The sequence below is a fragment of the Gobius niger genome (genome assembly GCF_951799975.1).
Source record: "Gobius niger genome assembly, chromosome: 3".
Classification (NCBI taxonomy): domain Eukaryota; kingdom Metazoa; phylum Chordata; class Actinopteri; order Gobiiformes; family Gobiidae; genus Gobius; species Gobius niger.
This window is the reverse complement of record NC_136854.1, coordinates 44,079,736-44,096,156: the sequence shown is the minus strand read 5'-3', so window position 1 is coordinate 44,096,156 and position 16,421 is coordinate 44,079,736. Positions and strand designations below refer to the sequence as shown.

At 46.0% G+C, this 16,421-nt stretch overlaps 1 protein-coding gene across 1 annotated transcript in view; it reads right to left on the bottom strand.

The window, feature by feature from the left end:
- Positions 1-9,175: 9,175 nt before the first annotated feature.
- The window catches only part of capn9 (calpain 9), a gene marked incomplete at its 5' end in the record, with an annotated part of 44,667 nt that continues 37,421 nt past the window's right edge, over positions 9,176-16,421 (bottom strand). The window contains 8 exons of the mRNA XM_079553759.1: positions 9,176-9,309; positions 9,383-9,441; positions 9,523-9,639; positions 12,970-13,048; positions 13,119-13,187; positions 13,279-13,343; positions 15,752-15,809; positions 15,885-15,965. Coding sequence (XP_079409885.1) covers positions 9,283-9,309; positions 9,383-9,441; positions 9,523-9,639; positions 12,970-13,048; positions 13,119-13,187; positions 13,279-13,343; positions 15,752-15,809; positions 15,885-15,965 — 555 coding nt within the window. The 3' untranslated portion in view covers positions 9,176-9,282. The remainder of the gene's footprint in view (positions 9,310-9,382; positions 9,442-9,522; positions 9,640-12,969; positions 13,049-13,118; positions 13,188-13,278; positions 13,344-15,751; positions 15,810-15,884; positions 15,966-16,421) is intronic.

Genomic DNA, 16,421 nt, shown 5'->3' with positions numbered 1-16,421 from the left:
TGTCATTTTTTATCACATTTTTATCAAATTTTTATCACATTTTTATCACATTTTTGTCACATTTTAGTCATTTTTTTGTCATTTTTTGTCACATTTTTGTTATTTTTTCGTCAATTTTTTGTCAATTTCTTGTGACATTTTTGCCACTTTTTCATCAATGTTTTCTCACTTTTTTCTCACATTTCCATCATTGTTTTCGTCTCAGTTTTGTTGCTATTTCCTCACCTTTTTTCCAGAAGCTTTTGGATTGGGGTAAAGCCAAACTGGAGAAAATGTGCTCGGTTCAGGAGGGAGTTAAGGGGTTAATCAAAAAGAAGCATTTGAAATATACTAGATACTTCATTATAATTTGACTCAAGTAGAAGTAAAAAGTACTGTATGATAAAGAGTACTTCCCGCCTCTGACTTGTACGTTACGAAAATGACTGTGACGCCATTTTCACCAGAAGTGCTGAAAATGGTCTATTATATTTACTCAGTTACATTTACTCATGTACTTTTTAAAGTAACTGTACTTTTCCCATTAGCTTTGTCATACAGCACCTTTTACTTGCACGGTAGCAAAGAGGTTAGCGTTTGTGCCTCACAACAAGAAGGTCCCGGGTTCGATTCCCACCTGGACGGTGCCTTTCTGTGTTACTTGAGTAAAAAGTAAAAAGGGAACTTGTGCCACTGTGTGTAAATCTGTGAGTGACAATTCTTCATTTGACACGTAAAATGTATGTTTTTTGTTCACTAAATTCCATCCATTTTCTTCCACTTGTCCGATGCCGGGTCGTGGGGGCAGATGTTGGACACCAGCCCCTTGTGGCGCCCCCTGCAGGTGGTGGGTGCACAGAAGGACGACCTCATGGTTCTACCCGGGCCTGTTGGTCTCTCATAAGGAGCTTCTGACCCGCTCTGTCTGACCCGTCACCGAGGACCAGTTTGTCCTGGGAGACCCTACAGGGACATGAAGCCCCCGACAACAGAGCTCCAGGATCATCCAGGTGCTCAAACCCTCCACCACCTTAAAGGCGGCGGCCCCAGGAGGGGTGTTCACTAAATTCTTCATAATAATTTCTCTTTATGGTATTTCCTTTGAAAATATTACAATTGGTTTCGTTCACGATTTAGAATGTGACGATGTCATAATGTCAGGTGGAGGGCGGGGCCAATAAAACTCTATGGGAGAAATGCAGTTTTTGTAAGAAATCTCCAAAACGAAAATTGACGGATGTTTTTCCTCATCAGTGTTTGATCGTGATCGGATTCACAAACCTGTGAGATTATTTTTATTTCTGAAAGTCATTTCTATTGGACAACATCATGGTCATGTTTTCACATATTGTCACCACTTTTTGACGTTTTTCGGAGAGAATAATTGGACATTAGTTCATCTGAGCCGACAGAGGAGACGATGTGACAGTTTGTGTTTCATGTGGACATAAATTTATGCATTTTGTCAGTTACCACAGTTACCGTAGTTACCGTCAGTTGCTCCGCCTCAAGGCTCTTTAAAATGTTGTGATGTCACGTGAGCGCCGCCTATTTTCATGTTTTCTTCCTCATAATATATCATTTTTCTCCAAGTACTTCTCAGTAATTCTGCTCATTCAGGTTCATCTTCCTCGACTGCCGTCCAAACGCCAGCCCACACTCCGACACACGTCACGCCAGCCCACACTCCGACACACGTCACGCCAGCCCACACTCCGACACACGTCACGCCAGCCCACACTCCGACACACGTCACGTCACGCCAGCCCACACTCCGACACACGTCACGCCAGCCCACACTCCGACACACGTCACGCCAGCCCACACTCCGACACACGTCACGTCACGCCAGCCCACACTCCGACACACGTCACGTCACGTCAGCCCACACTCCGACACACGTCACGTCACGCCAGCCCACACTCCGACACACGTCACGTCACGCCAGCCCACACTCCGACACACGTCACGTCACGCCAGCGCACACTCCGACACACGTCACGTCACGCCAGCCCACACTCCGACACACGTCACGCCAGCCCACACTCCGACACACGTCACGTCACGCCAGCGCACACTCCGACACACGTCACGCCAGCCCAAACTCCGACACACGTCACGCCAGCCCACACTCCGACACACGTCACGCCAGCCCACACTCCGACACACGTCACGTCACGCCAGCGCACACTCCGACACACGTCACGCCAGCCCACACTCCGACACACGTCACGTCACGCCAGCCCACACTCCGACACACGTCACGTCACGCCAGCCCACACTCCGACACACGTCACGTCACGCCAGCCCACACTCCGACACACGTCACGTCACGTCAGCCCACACTCCGACACACGTCACGTCACGCCAGCCCACACTCCGACACACGTCACGTCACGCCAGCCCACACTCCGACACACGTCACGTCACGCCAGCTCACACTCCGACACACGTCACATCACGCCAGCCCACACTCCGACACACGTCACGCCAGCCCACACTCCGACACACGTCACGCCAGCCCACACTCCGACACACGTCACGTCACGCCAGCCCACACTCCGACACACGTCACATCACGCCAGCCCACACTCCGACACACGTCACGCCAGCCCACACTCCGACACACGTCACGTCACGCCAGCCCACACTCCGACACACGTCACGTCACGCCAGCTCACACTCCGACACACGTCACGTCACGCCAGCCCACACTCCGACACACGTCACGTCACGCCAGCCCACACTCCGACACACGTCACGTCACGTCAGCCCACACTCCGACACACGTCACGCCAGCCCACACTCCGACACACGTCACGCGAGCCCACACTCCGACACACGTCACGCCAGCCCACACTCCGACACACGTCACGCCAGCCCACACTCCGACACACGTCACGCCAGCCCACACTCCGACACACGTCACGTCACGCCAGCCCACACTCCGACACACGTCACGCCAGCCCACACTCCGACACACGTCACGTCACGCCAGCCCACACTCCGACACACGTCACGCCAGCCCACACTCCGACATATGTCACGTCACGCCAGCCCACACTCCGACACACGTCACGCCAGCCCACACTCCGACACACGTCACGCCAGCCCACACTCCGACACACGTCACGCCAGCCCACACTCCGACACACGTCACGCCAGCCCACACTCCGACACACGTCACGTCACGCCAGCCCACACTCCGACACACGTCACGTCACGCCAGCCCACACTCCGACACACGTCACGCGAGCCCACACTGCGACACACGTCACGTCACGCCAGCCCACACTCCGACACACGTCACGTCACGCCAGCCCACACTCCGACACACGTCACGTCACGCCAGCCCACACTCCGACACACGTCACGTCAGCCCACACTCCGACACACGTCACGCCAGCCCACACTCCGACACACGTCACGTCACGCCAGCCCACACTCCGACACACGTCACGTCACGCCAGCCCACACTCCGACACACGTCACGCCAGCCCACACTCCGACACACGTCACGTCACGCCAGCCCACACTCCGACACACGTCACGTCACGCCAGCTCACACTGCGACACGCGTCACGTCACGCCAGCCCACACTCCGACACACGTCACGTCACGCCAGCTCACACTGCGACACACGTCACGTCACGCCAGCCCACACTCCGACACACGTCACGTCACGCCAGCCCACACTCCGACACACGTCACGCCAGCCCACACTCCGACACACGTCACGCCAGCCCACACTGCGACACACGTCACGTCACGCCAGCCCACACTCCGACACACGTCACGCCAGCCCACACTCCGACACACGTCACGCCAGCCCACACTCCGACACACGTCACGCGAGCCCACACTCCGACACACGTCACGCCAGCCCACACTCCGACACACGTCACGTCACGCCAGCTCACACTGCGACACGCGTCACGTCACGCCAGCCCACACTCCGACACACGTCACGCCAGCCCACACTCCGACACACGTCACGCCAGCCCACACTCCGACACACGTCACGTCACGCCAGCCCACACTCCGACACACGTCACGTCACGCCAGCCCACACTCCGACACACGTCACGTCACGTCAGCCCACACTCCGACACACGTCACGTCACGCCAGCCCACACTCCGACACACGTCACGTCACGCCAGCCCACACTCCGACACACGTCACGTCACGCCAGCCCACACTCCGACACACGTCACGTCACGCCAGCCCACACTCCGACACACGTCACGTCACGCCAGCCCACACTCCGACACACGTCACGTCACGCCAGCTCACACTCCGACACACGTCACATCACGCCAGCCCACACTCCGACACACGTCACGCCAGCCCACACTCCGACACACGTCACGTCACGCCAGCCCACACTCCGACACACGTCACGCCAGCCCACACTCCGACACACGTCACGCCAGCTCACACTCCGACACACGTCACGCCAGCCCACACTCCGACACACGTCACGCCAGCCCACACTCCGACACACGTCACGCCAGCCCACACTCCGACACACGTCACGCCAGCCCACACTCCGACACACGTCACGTCACGCCAGCTCACACTCCGACACACGTCACATCACGCCAGCCCACACTCCGACACACGTCACGTCACGCCAGCCCACACTCCGACACACGTCACGCCAGCCCACACTCCGACACACGTCACGCCAGCCCACACTCCGACACACGTCACGCCAGCCCACACTCCGACACACGTCACGCCAGCCCACACTCCGACACACGTCACGTCACGCCAGCCCACACTCCGACACACGTCACGTCAGCCCACACTCCGACACACGTCACGCCAGCCCACACTCCGACACACGTCACGTCACGCCAGCCCACACTCCGACACACGTCACGTCACGCCAGCCCACACTCCGACACACGTCACGCCAGCCCACACTCCGACACACGTCACGTCACGCCAGCCCACACTCCGACACACGTCACGTCACGCCAGCTCACACTGCGACACGCGTCACGTCACGCCAGCTCACACTGCGACACACGTCACGTCACGCCAGCCCACACTCCGACACACGTCACGTCACGCCAGCTCACACTGCGACACACGTCACGTCACGCCAGCTCACACTCCGACACACGTCACGTCACGCCAGCTCACACTCCGACACACGTCACGTCACGCCAGCTCACACTGCGACACACGTCACGTCACGCCAGCCCACACTCCGACACACGTCACGTCACGCCAGCTCACACTGCGACACGCGTCACGCCAGCCCACACTCCGACACACGTCACGTCACGCCAGCCCACACTCCGACACACGTCACGTCACGCCAGCCCACACTCCGACACACGTCACGCCAGCCCACACTCCGACACACGTCACGCCAGCCCACACTGCGACACGCGTCACGCCAGCCCACACTCCGACACACGTCACGTCACGCCAGCCCACACTCCGACACACGTCACGTCACGTCAGCCCACACTCCGACACACGTCACGTCACGCCAGCCCACACTCCGACACACGTCACGTCACGCCAGCTCACACTCCGACACACGTCACGCCAGCCCACACTCCGACACACGTCACGTCACGCCAGCCCACACTCCGACACACGTCACGTCACGCCAGCCCACACTCCGACACACGTCACGTCACGTCAGCCCACACTCCGACACACGTCACGTCACGCCAGCCCACACTCCGACACACGTCACGTCACGCCAGCCCACACTCCGACACACGTCACGCCAGCCCACACTCCGACACACGTCACGCCAGCTCACACTCCGACACACGTCACGCCAGCCCACACTCCGACACACGTCACGCCAGCCCACACTCCGACATATGTCACGTCACGCCAGCCCACACTCCGACACACGTCACGCCAGCCCACACTCCGACACACGTCACGTCACGCCAGCTCACACTCCGACACACGTCACATCACGCCAGCCCACACTCCGACACACGTCACGTCACGCCAGCCCACACTCCGACACACGTCACGCCAGCCCACACTCCGACACACGTCACGCCAGCCCACACTCCGACACACGTCACGCCAGCCCACACTCCGACACACGTCACGCCAGCCCACACTCCGACACACGTCACGTCACGCCAGCCCACACTCCGACACACGTCACGTCAGCCCACACTCCGACACACGTCACGCCAGCCCACACTCCGACACACGTCACGCCACGCCAGCCCACACTCCGACACACGTCACGTCACGCCAGCCCACACTCCGACACACGTCACGTCACGCCAGCCCACACTCCGACACACGTCACGCCAGCCCACACTCCGACACACGTCACGTCACGCCAGCCCACACTCCGACACACGTCACGTCACGCCAGCTCACACTGCGACACGCGTCACGTCACGCCAGCTCACACTGCGACACACGTCACGTCACGCCAGCCCACACTCCGACACACGTCACGTCACGCCAGCTCACACTGCGACACACGTCACGTCACGCCAGCTCACACTCCGACACACGTCACGTCACGCCAGCCCACACTCCGACACACGTCACGTCACGCCAGCTCACACTGCGACACGCGTCACGCCAGCCCACACTCCGACACACGTCACGTCACGCCAGCCCACACTCCGACACACGTCACGTCACGCCAGCCCACACTCCGACACACGTCACGCCAGCCCACACTCCGACACACGTCACGCCAGCCCACACTCCGACACACGTCACGTCACGCCAGCTCACACTGCGACACGCGTCACGCCAGCCCACACTCCGACACACGTCACGTCACGCCAGCCCACACTCCGACACACGTCACGTCACGTCAGCCCACACTCCGACACACGTCACGTCACGCCAGCCCACACTCCGACACACGTCACGTCACGCCAGCTCACACTGCGACACGCGTCACGTCACGCCAGCTCACACTCCGACACACGTCACGCCAGCCCACACTCCGACACACGTCACGCCAGCCCACACTCCGACACACGTCACGCCAGCCCACACTCCGACACACGTCACGCCAGCCCACACTCCGACACACGTCACGTCACGCCAGCTCACACTGCGACACGCGTCACGTCACGCCAGCCCACACTCCGACACACGTCACGCCAGCCCACACTCCGACACACGTCACGCCAGCCCACACTCCGACACACGTCACGCGAGCCCACACTCCGACACACGTCACGCCAGCCCACACTCCGACACACGTCACGCGAGCCCACACTCCGACACACGTCACGCCAGCCCACACTCCGACACACGTCACGTCACGCCAGCCCACACTCCGACACACGTCACGTCACGCCAGCCCACACTCCGACACACGTCACGCGAGCCCACACTCCGACACACGTCACGCGAGCCCACACTCCGACACACGTCACGCCAGCCCACACTCCGACACACGTCACGTCACGCCAGCCCACACTCCGACACACGTCACGTCACGCCAGCCCACACTCCGACACACGTCACGTCACGCCAGCCCACACTCCGACACACGTCACGTCACGCCAGCCCACACTCCGACACACGTCACGCCAGCCCACACTCCGACACACGTCACGCCACGCCAGCCCACACTCCGACACACGTCACGTCACGCCAGCCCACGCTCCGACACACGTCACGCCAGCCCACACTCCGACACACGTCACGTCACGCCAGCCCACACTCCGACACACGTCACGTCACGCCAGCCCACACTCCGACACACGTCACGCCAGCCCACACTGCGACACACGTCACGCCAGCCCACACTCCGACACACGTCACGTCACGCCAGCCCACACTCCGACACACGTCACCGTCTTCCCTTTTATTAGCATGTTTGCCTTTTTAAACCTTTTACATGGAAGTTTTGTTTTGCCGGAGCAACTGCGCCCTCTGCTGGAACGACGTGTAACTGCATTTAATACATCTTCAAACCCGGGACATTATTTTAACCCCTTAACCCCCACCTGAACCGAGCACATTCTCTCCAGCTTTACCCCAATCCAAAAGCTTCTGGAAAAAAGGTGTGAAAATAGCAACAAAACTGAGACGAAAACAATGATGGAAATGTGAAAAAAGTGAGAAAAAATGGACGAAAAAGTGACAAAAAAGTGACAAAAAAGTGACAAAAAATTGAGGAAAATGGACGAAAAACTGATTAGAATTTGACAAAAAATTTGAATAATTTGACAAAAAAGGGACAAAAAAAACGAAAAATCTGACGAAAAAGTCACAAAAAATTGACAAAAATTGAAGAAAAAAATGACAAAAAAGTGATAAGAATTTGACGAAAAATTTAGAAAAAATGGACGAAAAAATTTGACAAAAATGTGACAAAAAAATGACTAAAAAATGACAAAAAAATGTGACAAAAAATGACAAAAAAATGACAAAAAAATGACAAAAAATGACAAAAAATAACAAAAAAATAACAAAAAAATAACAAAAAGTGATAAGAATTTTACGAAATATGTAGAAAAAATGGACGAAAAAAATTGACAAAAATTTGATTAAAATTTGATTAAAAATGACAAAAAAAATGACAAAAATGTGACAAAAAAATGACAAAAATGTGACAAAAAAGTGAGAAAAATTTGACGAAAAATTGAGAAAAAATGGACGAAAGACTGATTAGAATTTGACAAAAAATTGTGAATAATTTGACAAAAAAGTGACAAAAAGGGACAAAAAAAATCGAAAAATCTGACGAAAAAGTCACAAAAATTTGACGAAAAATGTAGAGAAAATGGACGAAAAAATGTGACAAAAATTTGATTAAAATTTGATTAAAAATGACAAAAATGTGACAAAAAAATTACAAAACTGTGAAAAAAAATTGACGAAAAAATGACAAAAATGAGTTGAAAACCCAACAAAAAAAGTGATGAAAAAAAATCTGATGACGTGAGGAAAAAGATCCATTTAGATGAGTTTTGTAGATCTTAGCTTTCAAATGAGGCGTTACACTGGCCTACAGGATTTGGGTAAAGCTGCAGAAAGCGCTCTCGGTTCAGGCGGGAGTTAAGAGGTTAACTTACACGACATAAAAACACGTAGATCCCAAAGCCACAGTTCAATTAAAACGTATTTAAATGTTCAGAACAAACACAACAAAGCTTTAGCACAAGAAAACTGTTTCACAAATCCTTTATTCCCTCCCGCATTTAAACGTCATGTGCTCCAAAAATATGTAAAAAATTAATGGAAATATTGTGATCACTGCTTGTGTTTTTTGCACCGTGAGTAAAAAAAAAATGGCTTGTTGAGTCGGTTCTTCTTCGGGCGTTTGCTCAGACGTTCATGGACAGCATCAGGAACTGCAAAACCAGCAGGAGATACTTCAGTACTCGCAGTAGTCGCAGTAATCACGGTGTTATTTATGAATCGTACCTGCATCATGTTCATGCGCACGCGGCCTCTCTTCGTTTTGTCCAGCGCCTGGAAACACCCTGTTCAGAGACAAAAGGGAGCCGTTAACGGGAGACGTGTGAGGGAAAGGTTTGGGTCGTGGCTTTGTTTTCGGGACGTACGGAACATGTTCTCGAGGCGCACGATGCAGGTCAGGTAGTCGTCGAAGTCGATGTCGTATTTGTCGTCGGCGAATCTCAGGCCGATCAGAGCCAGAAGGCGGTTATTCAGCTTCATCCCTGCACACGAAACACACAACGTCTGAGAGTTAAACCCCTGAACTCCCGCCTGAACCGAGAGGACCTTTTTCCTCACGTCATCAGATACTAGTTTTCATCATTTTTTTGTCGGGTATTCAACTCATTTTTGTAATTTTTTTGTAATTTTTTTGTCATTTTTTGTCACATTTTTGTCATTTTTTGTCATTTTTTTGTCATTTTTTGTCATTTTTTGTCACATTTTTGTCATTTTTTTGTCATTTTTTTGTCATTTTTTTGTCACATTTTTGTAGTTTTTTTGTCACATTTTTGTCATTTTTTTGTCATTTTTTTGTCATTTTTTGTCACATTTTTGTCATTTTTTTGTCATTTTTTTGTCACATTTTTGTAGTTTTTTTGTCACATTTTGGCATTTTTTTGTCATTTTTTTGTCATTTTTTTTCTCATTTTTTGTCATTTTTTGTCACATTTTTGTCATTTTTTTAATTAATTTTTTGTCATTTTTGTCATTTTTTTAATCACATTTTTATCATTTTTTTGTCACATTTTTGTAATTTTTTTGTAATTTTTTTGTCATTTTTTGTCACATTTTTGTCATTTTTTGTCATTTTTTTGTCATTTTTTGTCATTTTTTGTCACATTTTTGTCATTTTTTTGTCATTTTTTTGTCATTTTTTTGTCACATTTTTGTAGTTTTTTTGTCACATTTTTGTCATTTTTTTGTCATTTTTTTGTCATTTTTTGTCACATTTTTGTCATTTTTTTGTCATTTTTTTGTCACATTTTTGTAGTTTTTTTGTCACATTTTGGCATTTTTTTGTCATTTTTTTGTCATTTTTTGTCACATTTTTGTCATTTTTTTGTCATTTTTTCGTCAATTTTTTTTCACATTTTTTGTCATTTTTTGTCACATTTTTGTCATTTTTTTAATTAATTTTTTGTCATTTTTGTCATTTTTTTAATCACATTTTTATCATTTTTTTGTCACATTTTTGTCATTTTTTTGTTGAATTTTTGTCATTTTTTTGTCATTTTTTGTCACATTTTTGTCATTTTTTGTCATTTTTTGTCATTTTTTGTCATTTTTTTGTCACATTTTTGTCATTTTTTTGTCACATTTTTGTAATTTTTTTGTAATTTTTTTGTCATTTTTTGACATTTTTTGTCACATTTTTGTCATTTTTTGTCATTTTTTGTCACTTTTTGTCATTTCTTGTCATTTTTTTGTCATTTTTTGTCACATTTTTGTAATTTTTTTGTCACATTTTTGTCATTTTTTTGTCATTTTTTTTGTCATTTTTTGTCATTTTTTGTCATTTTTTGTCATTTTTTTGTCATTTTTTTGTCACATTTTTGTAATTTTTTTGTCACATTTTTGTCATTTTTTTGTCATTTTTTTGTCATTTTTTGTCATTTTTTGTCATTTTTTGTCACTTTTTGTCATTTCTTGTCATTTTTTTTGTCATTTTTTTGTCACATTTTTATCTTTTTTTTGTCACATTTTTTATCATTTTTTCGTAAATTTTTTATCACTTTTTGTCTTTTTTTAATTACATTTTTGTCATTTTTGTCACATTTTGTCACATTTTTGTCATTTTTTTGGTCATTTTTTTTATCACATTTTTATCAATTTTTCGTAATTTTTTTGTCAAATTCTTGTCAATTTCTTGTGACATTTTTGCCACTTTTTCATCAATTTTTTGTCACTTTTTTGTCACATTTCCATAATTTTTCCATAATTTTTTTCGTCTCAGTTTTGTTGCTAATTATTTTCCTCTCAGCTTTTTCCCAGACGCTGTTGGATTGGGGTAAAGCCAAACTGGAGAAAATGTGGTTAAAGAATATTTGCACATCAACACTCAAAACAAAAAGTGATGAAAAAGCAACAAAAACTGACAAAAAACTACTCAGTAACTTGTTTACCTTAATAAATTCCTTTTGAAGTCCCTCTGGGGGTGATACAAGTGTTGGAGGCCCCAATACACACTAAAGGAATCATGAATAAGAAGCTAACAGGCTAACAGGCAAAGCTAACTGCGGGCTAGCACCACTTAAACAGTATTTACAATAGATATCATATATAAAGACTAGATGTGTCATACGCGCCATCTTGCCACAGGGAGCTCGCTCACTCATAACATTGTGTTTTGTTCAATGGGCGCTGGCTGCTCTGCTTTATGCCCACAACACCGGGGGCCGCCATTGCTGTAGTACCTCCATATCGCCACTAGGCCCCCATTGAAAAGCATTGGAGTTTAGACGCCAAAACCAAATGCGTTCTCTCCTCTATGCCATTGTCGTCACTTTTTATTTCCCTTATGTTTGTCACTTTTTTCTGCTGGATTTTTGTCACTTTTTTCTGCTGGATTTTTGTCACTTTTTTCTGCTGGATTTTTGTCACTTTTTTGCTGGATTTTTGTCATTTTTTTTGCTGGATTTTTGTCACTTTTTTGATGGATTTTTGTCTTTTTTCTGATGGATTTTTGTCATTTTTCTGATGGATTTTTATCATTTTTTTGCTGGATTTTTGTCATTTTTTTGATGGATTTTTGTCATTTTTCTGATGGATTTTTGTCTTTTTTTTGATGGATTTTTGTCATTTTTCTGATGGATTTTTGTCATTTTTCTGATGGATTTTTGTCTTTTTTTTGCTGGATTTTTGTCATTTTTCTGCTGGATTTTTGTCACTTTTTTGCTGGATTTTTGTCACTTTTTTGCTGGATTTTTGTCATTTTTTTGATGGATTTTTGTCATTTTTCTGATGGATTTTTGTCTTTTTTTTGATGGATTTTTGTCATTTTTCTGATGGATTTTTGTCTTTTTTTTGATGGATTTTTGTCATTTTTCTGATGGATTTTTGTCATTTTTCTGATGGATTTTTGTCTTTTTTTTGCTGGATTTTTGTCATTTTTCTGCTGGATTTTTATCACTTTTTTGTTGAGTTTTTGTCATTTGATCATTTTGTCATAGATTTGGAGAACAGAAGAAAACATGTTCAGGTGGGAGTTAAGAGGTTAAATTAAGTTAAACTATATTCATCTCTGTAGAGCAGGGGGAGGCAACATCAGGCCCGGGGGCCAAACCCGGCCCTCCAGCACAGAACCTCTAGTTTATTTTATTTTATGTATTTATTTCAGCAGGGACAGTGTAACCTCAAAGGGAGAATATGATTTTGCAAAATATTATTGCACAAATAAGGGATCAAATACCTGTTAAAGTGCTCGAAAATACGAGAAACAGAGTCTTTTTCTGGTGTATTTTTTCAAAGTCCTTGCAGAACATCCCACTGGGTCATATATAATGTATACCAGTGATTCTCAACAGGCGGTGTAGGTGCGCTGTGGGCGGTACCTGCGGCGTTGAGAGCGCTGCGCAGCTCGTAGGACGACATCTTCCCCGAGCGGTCGGTGTCGAACGACAGGAACAGCATCTGAAACACAGCGTCTCACCGTCAACTCCCTGTGGCTTCTTTCTCTGCGGGTTTACAGCACTTTACTCACGATCCACTTCTTCATCTTCTCCCAGAAAACCTTAAACTCCTGGAACTCGATCATCCCGGTGTTGTCCACCTGAGGTCAAGCGGTCAAAGAAAACTGAACAAAACATTAAACCGGCTCAGGTCGATGGAAGAACGTTTCCTGAGGTCGCCGTGAAGGATACGTCCATTAAGTTGATGATGCTGTGGCAGGTGTGCAGACTCACTTCATCAAACTTGATCTCCTTTCCTGAAAAACACACGATTTAGGCTTTTATTTAAACGTGAAGGATGTGACGAAATGAATGTGTCGACAGAAGAATAAAACAGAAAAATAACATCTTGTTCTATTAACCTCTGACCACCCGCCTAAACTGAATGCAAGCTGTCCTCTGTCGCTAAAGGCCTGTGTAACACCTCATTTGAAAGCTAAGACCCACAAAACTGATCTTTTTCCTCGCGCTGTTGCTGTGTTGTGTCACCTTTTGTATGTTTTTTTTGTCACTTTTTGGTTGAGTTTTTGTCACTTTTTTGTTGAGTTTTTTTGTCACTTTTTTGTCACTTTTTGGTTGAGTTTTTGTCACTTTTTGGTTGAGTTTTTGTCACTTTTTGTTGAGTTTTTGTCACTTTTTTGTTTGAATTTTTGTCACTTTTTGGTTGAGTTTTTGTCACTTTTTTGTTGAGTTTTTGTCACTTTTTTGTTGAATTTTTGTCATTTTTTTGTTGAATTTTTGTCACTTTTTAGTTGAATTTTTGTCACTTTTTTGTTGAGTTTTTTGTCACTTTTTGGTTGAATTTTTGTCACTTTTTTGTTGAGTTTTTGTCACTTTTTTGTTGAATTTTTGTCACTTTTTGGTTGAGTTTTTGTCACTTTTTGGTTGAATTTTTGTCACTTTTTGGTTGAGTTTTTGTCACTTTTTTGTTGAGTTTTTGTCACTTTTTTGTTGAGTTTTTGTCACTTTTTTGTTGAGTTTTTGTCACTTTTTTGTTGAATTTTTGTAACTTTTTGGTTGAGTTTTTGTCACTTTTTTGTTGAGTTTTTGTCACTTTTTTGTTGAATTTTTGTAACTTTTTTGTTGAATTTTTGTAACTTTTTTGTTGAGTTTTTGTCACTTTTTTGTTGAATTTTTGTAACTTTTTTGTTGAGTTTTTGTCACTTTTTAGTTGAGTTTTTGTCACTTTTTTGTTGAATTTTTGTAACTTTTTTGTTGAGTTTTTGTCACTTTTTCTTTGAGTTTTTGTCACTTTTTGGTTGAGTTTTTGTCACATTTTTGTTGAGTTTTTGTCACTTTTTTGTTGAGTTTTTGTCACATTTTTGTTTGAGTTTTTGTCACTTTTTGGTTGAGTTTTTGTCACTTTTTTGTTGAATTTTTGTTGAATATTTGTCACTTTTTGGTTGAATTTTTGTCACTTTTTGGTTGAGTTTTTGTCACTTTTTGTGGAATTTTTGTCACATTTTTGCAGTGAAGATCCCGCCCTTATGCCCTTTTTAGGAACATGCTTTGTCAGAGCTGGGGAGGAGGAGTCTGTAAATCGTGGTCATTATGGTAAACGGGGAGGAGTGAGCAGAAGACCACACAAAGACCAGACAGGTACGCATCAACTCGTCTAAGCTCAGGTAAGAACATATCTCAGTGTGAAAGAACGGTGGCCTGTTTCTTTAAGGGAGAAAACAAACTAAAAAAAACACTGCTTGAAAAGTCTTCGTTTTTACCTGGAGCGTGTCGCCTTAAAGGGACTATGCGGGGTTTAAAAATACGTATTTTTCATGTTCCCCTACATGTTCCAGCCATGTCCTAATGAGCAGAATGAGCTCAGACCCGTTCACCACAACTGCCTCTAAAATCCTGCTCTCACAAAGGTGTTACTTTGGGTCTGAAGTGCCGTCATGCAGCTTAATATAGAAGCTGCAGTTACTCGTATGACCTGAGGTGGCAGTAGTGAGGACAAAATGACCAACCTGCATCTAGTCTCTTAACCTCTTAACTCCCGCCTGAACCGAGAGGTATTCAACTCACTTTTGTAACTTTTTTTGTCTTTTTTTTTTTATCACATTTTTTAGGTGAATTTTTTGTCATTTTTTATCACATTTTTGTCATTTTTTTCATCCATTTTTTAATCAAATTTTGTAATTATTTTTGTCACATTTTTGCCAATTTTTCATCAAGTTTTCGTCACTTTTTTGTGGAATTTTTGTGACTTTTTTGTTGAGTTTTAGTCACTTTTTTGTCTTTTTTTTTAATCACATTTTTTGCGAATTTTTTGTCATTTTTTACATTTTTGTCATTTTTTTCATCAATTTTTTCATCAAGTTTTCGTCACTTTTTAGTTGAATTTTTGTCATTTTTTTGTTGAGTTTTTGTCACTTTTTTTGTCATTTTTTTTCGTCAATTTTTTATCGAATGTGTAATTTTTTTGTCACATTTTTGTCACATTTTTGCCACTTTTTCATCAATTTTTCGTCACTTTCTTGTCACATTTCCATCATTGTTTTCGTCTCAGTTTTGTCGCTATTTCCTCCCCTTTTTTCCAGAAGCTTTTGGATTGGGGTAAAGCCAAACTGGAGAAAATGTGCTCGGTTCAGGCGGGAGTTAAGAGGTTAAAGAATAAAAAAAACATGCTTCTGATATGGCGTAACAAAACAAAGCGTGTTCTCACTTCTGCTGAGGACTCCGTTGAGCAGCGGCATCAGCTCGTTGGCGCTGATGGCCTGGTCCTGGGGAAACACATTCAGAATCTTAACAAAAACGCAGTAACTTAAAGGGGAGTATTTTGTCGTCATGTGTCGTACAGAACCAGCCAGCTGCTCGAACAGTTTCCTCAGATACTTCTCCTCTTCGGTTTCCTCCTCCGGCGCGCTGGGCATCGGCGGCTGAACGGGCCAGAGACGCCATTGTTACATTCAATAAATCATTCACATTTGCTCAGGTGCTTTCAGGAGCTCTTAGTGCAAGTTTTCTTTATTGTAAACAGACCGACACTGGAAACATGACCATCTTAAAGGAGATAAATGACTTAAAATGGCTTGAATAAAAGTTCTTCTATGTTGAATTTGAGTGAGTTTGAACTGATCCAAGATACAAATGCTATAGCGCCAACGGAACAAGAATAAAACCCACTTGAAATGACACAAAATTATCTGAATTAAGAGAATAACGACAACTAGAGGTTTTATTTCATCTAAAACCAGAGCAAATCTACTCCTAAAGACTTCCCCCGCTCACTTCTGTCAATAACAAAAAAATGACCAAAAAAATGACAAAAATGTGATAAAAAATGACAAAAATGTGACAAAAAATGACACAAATATGATGAAAAAAATACAAAA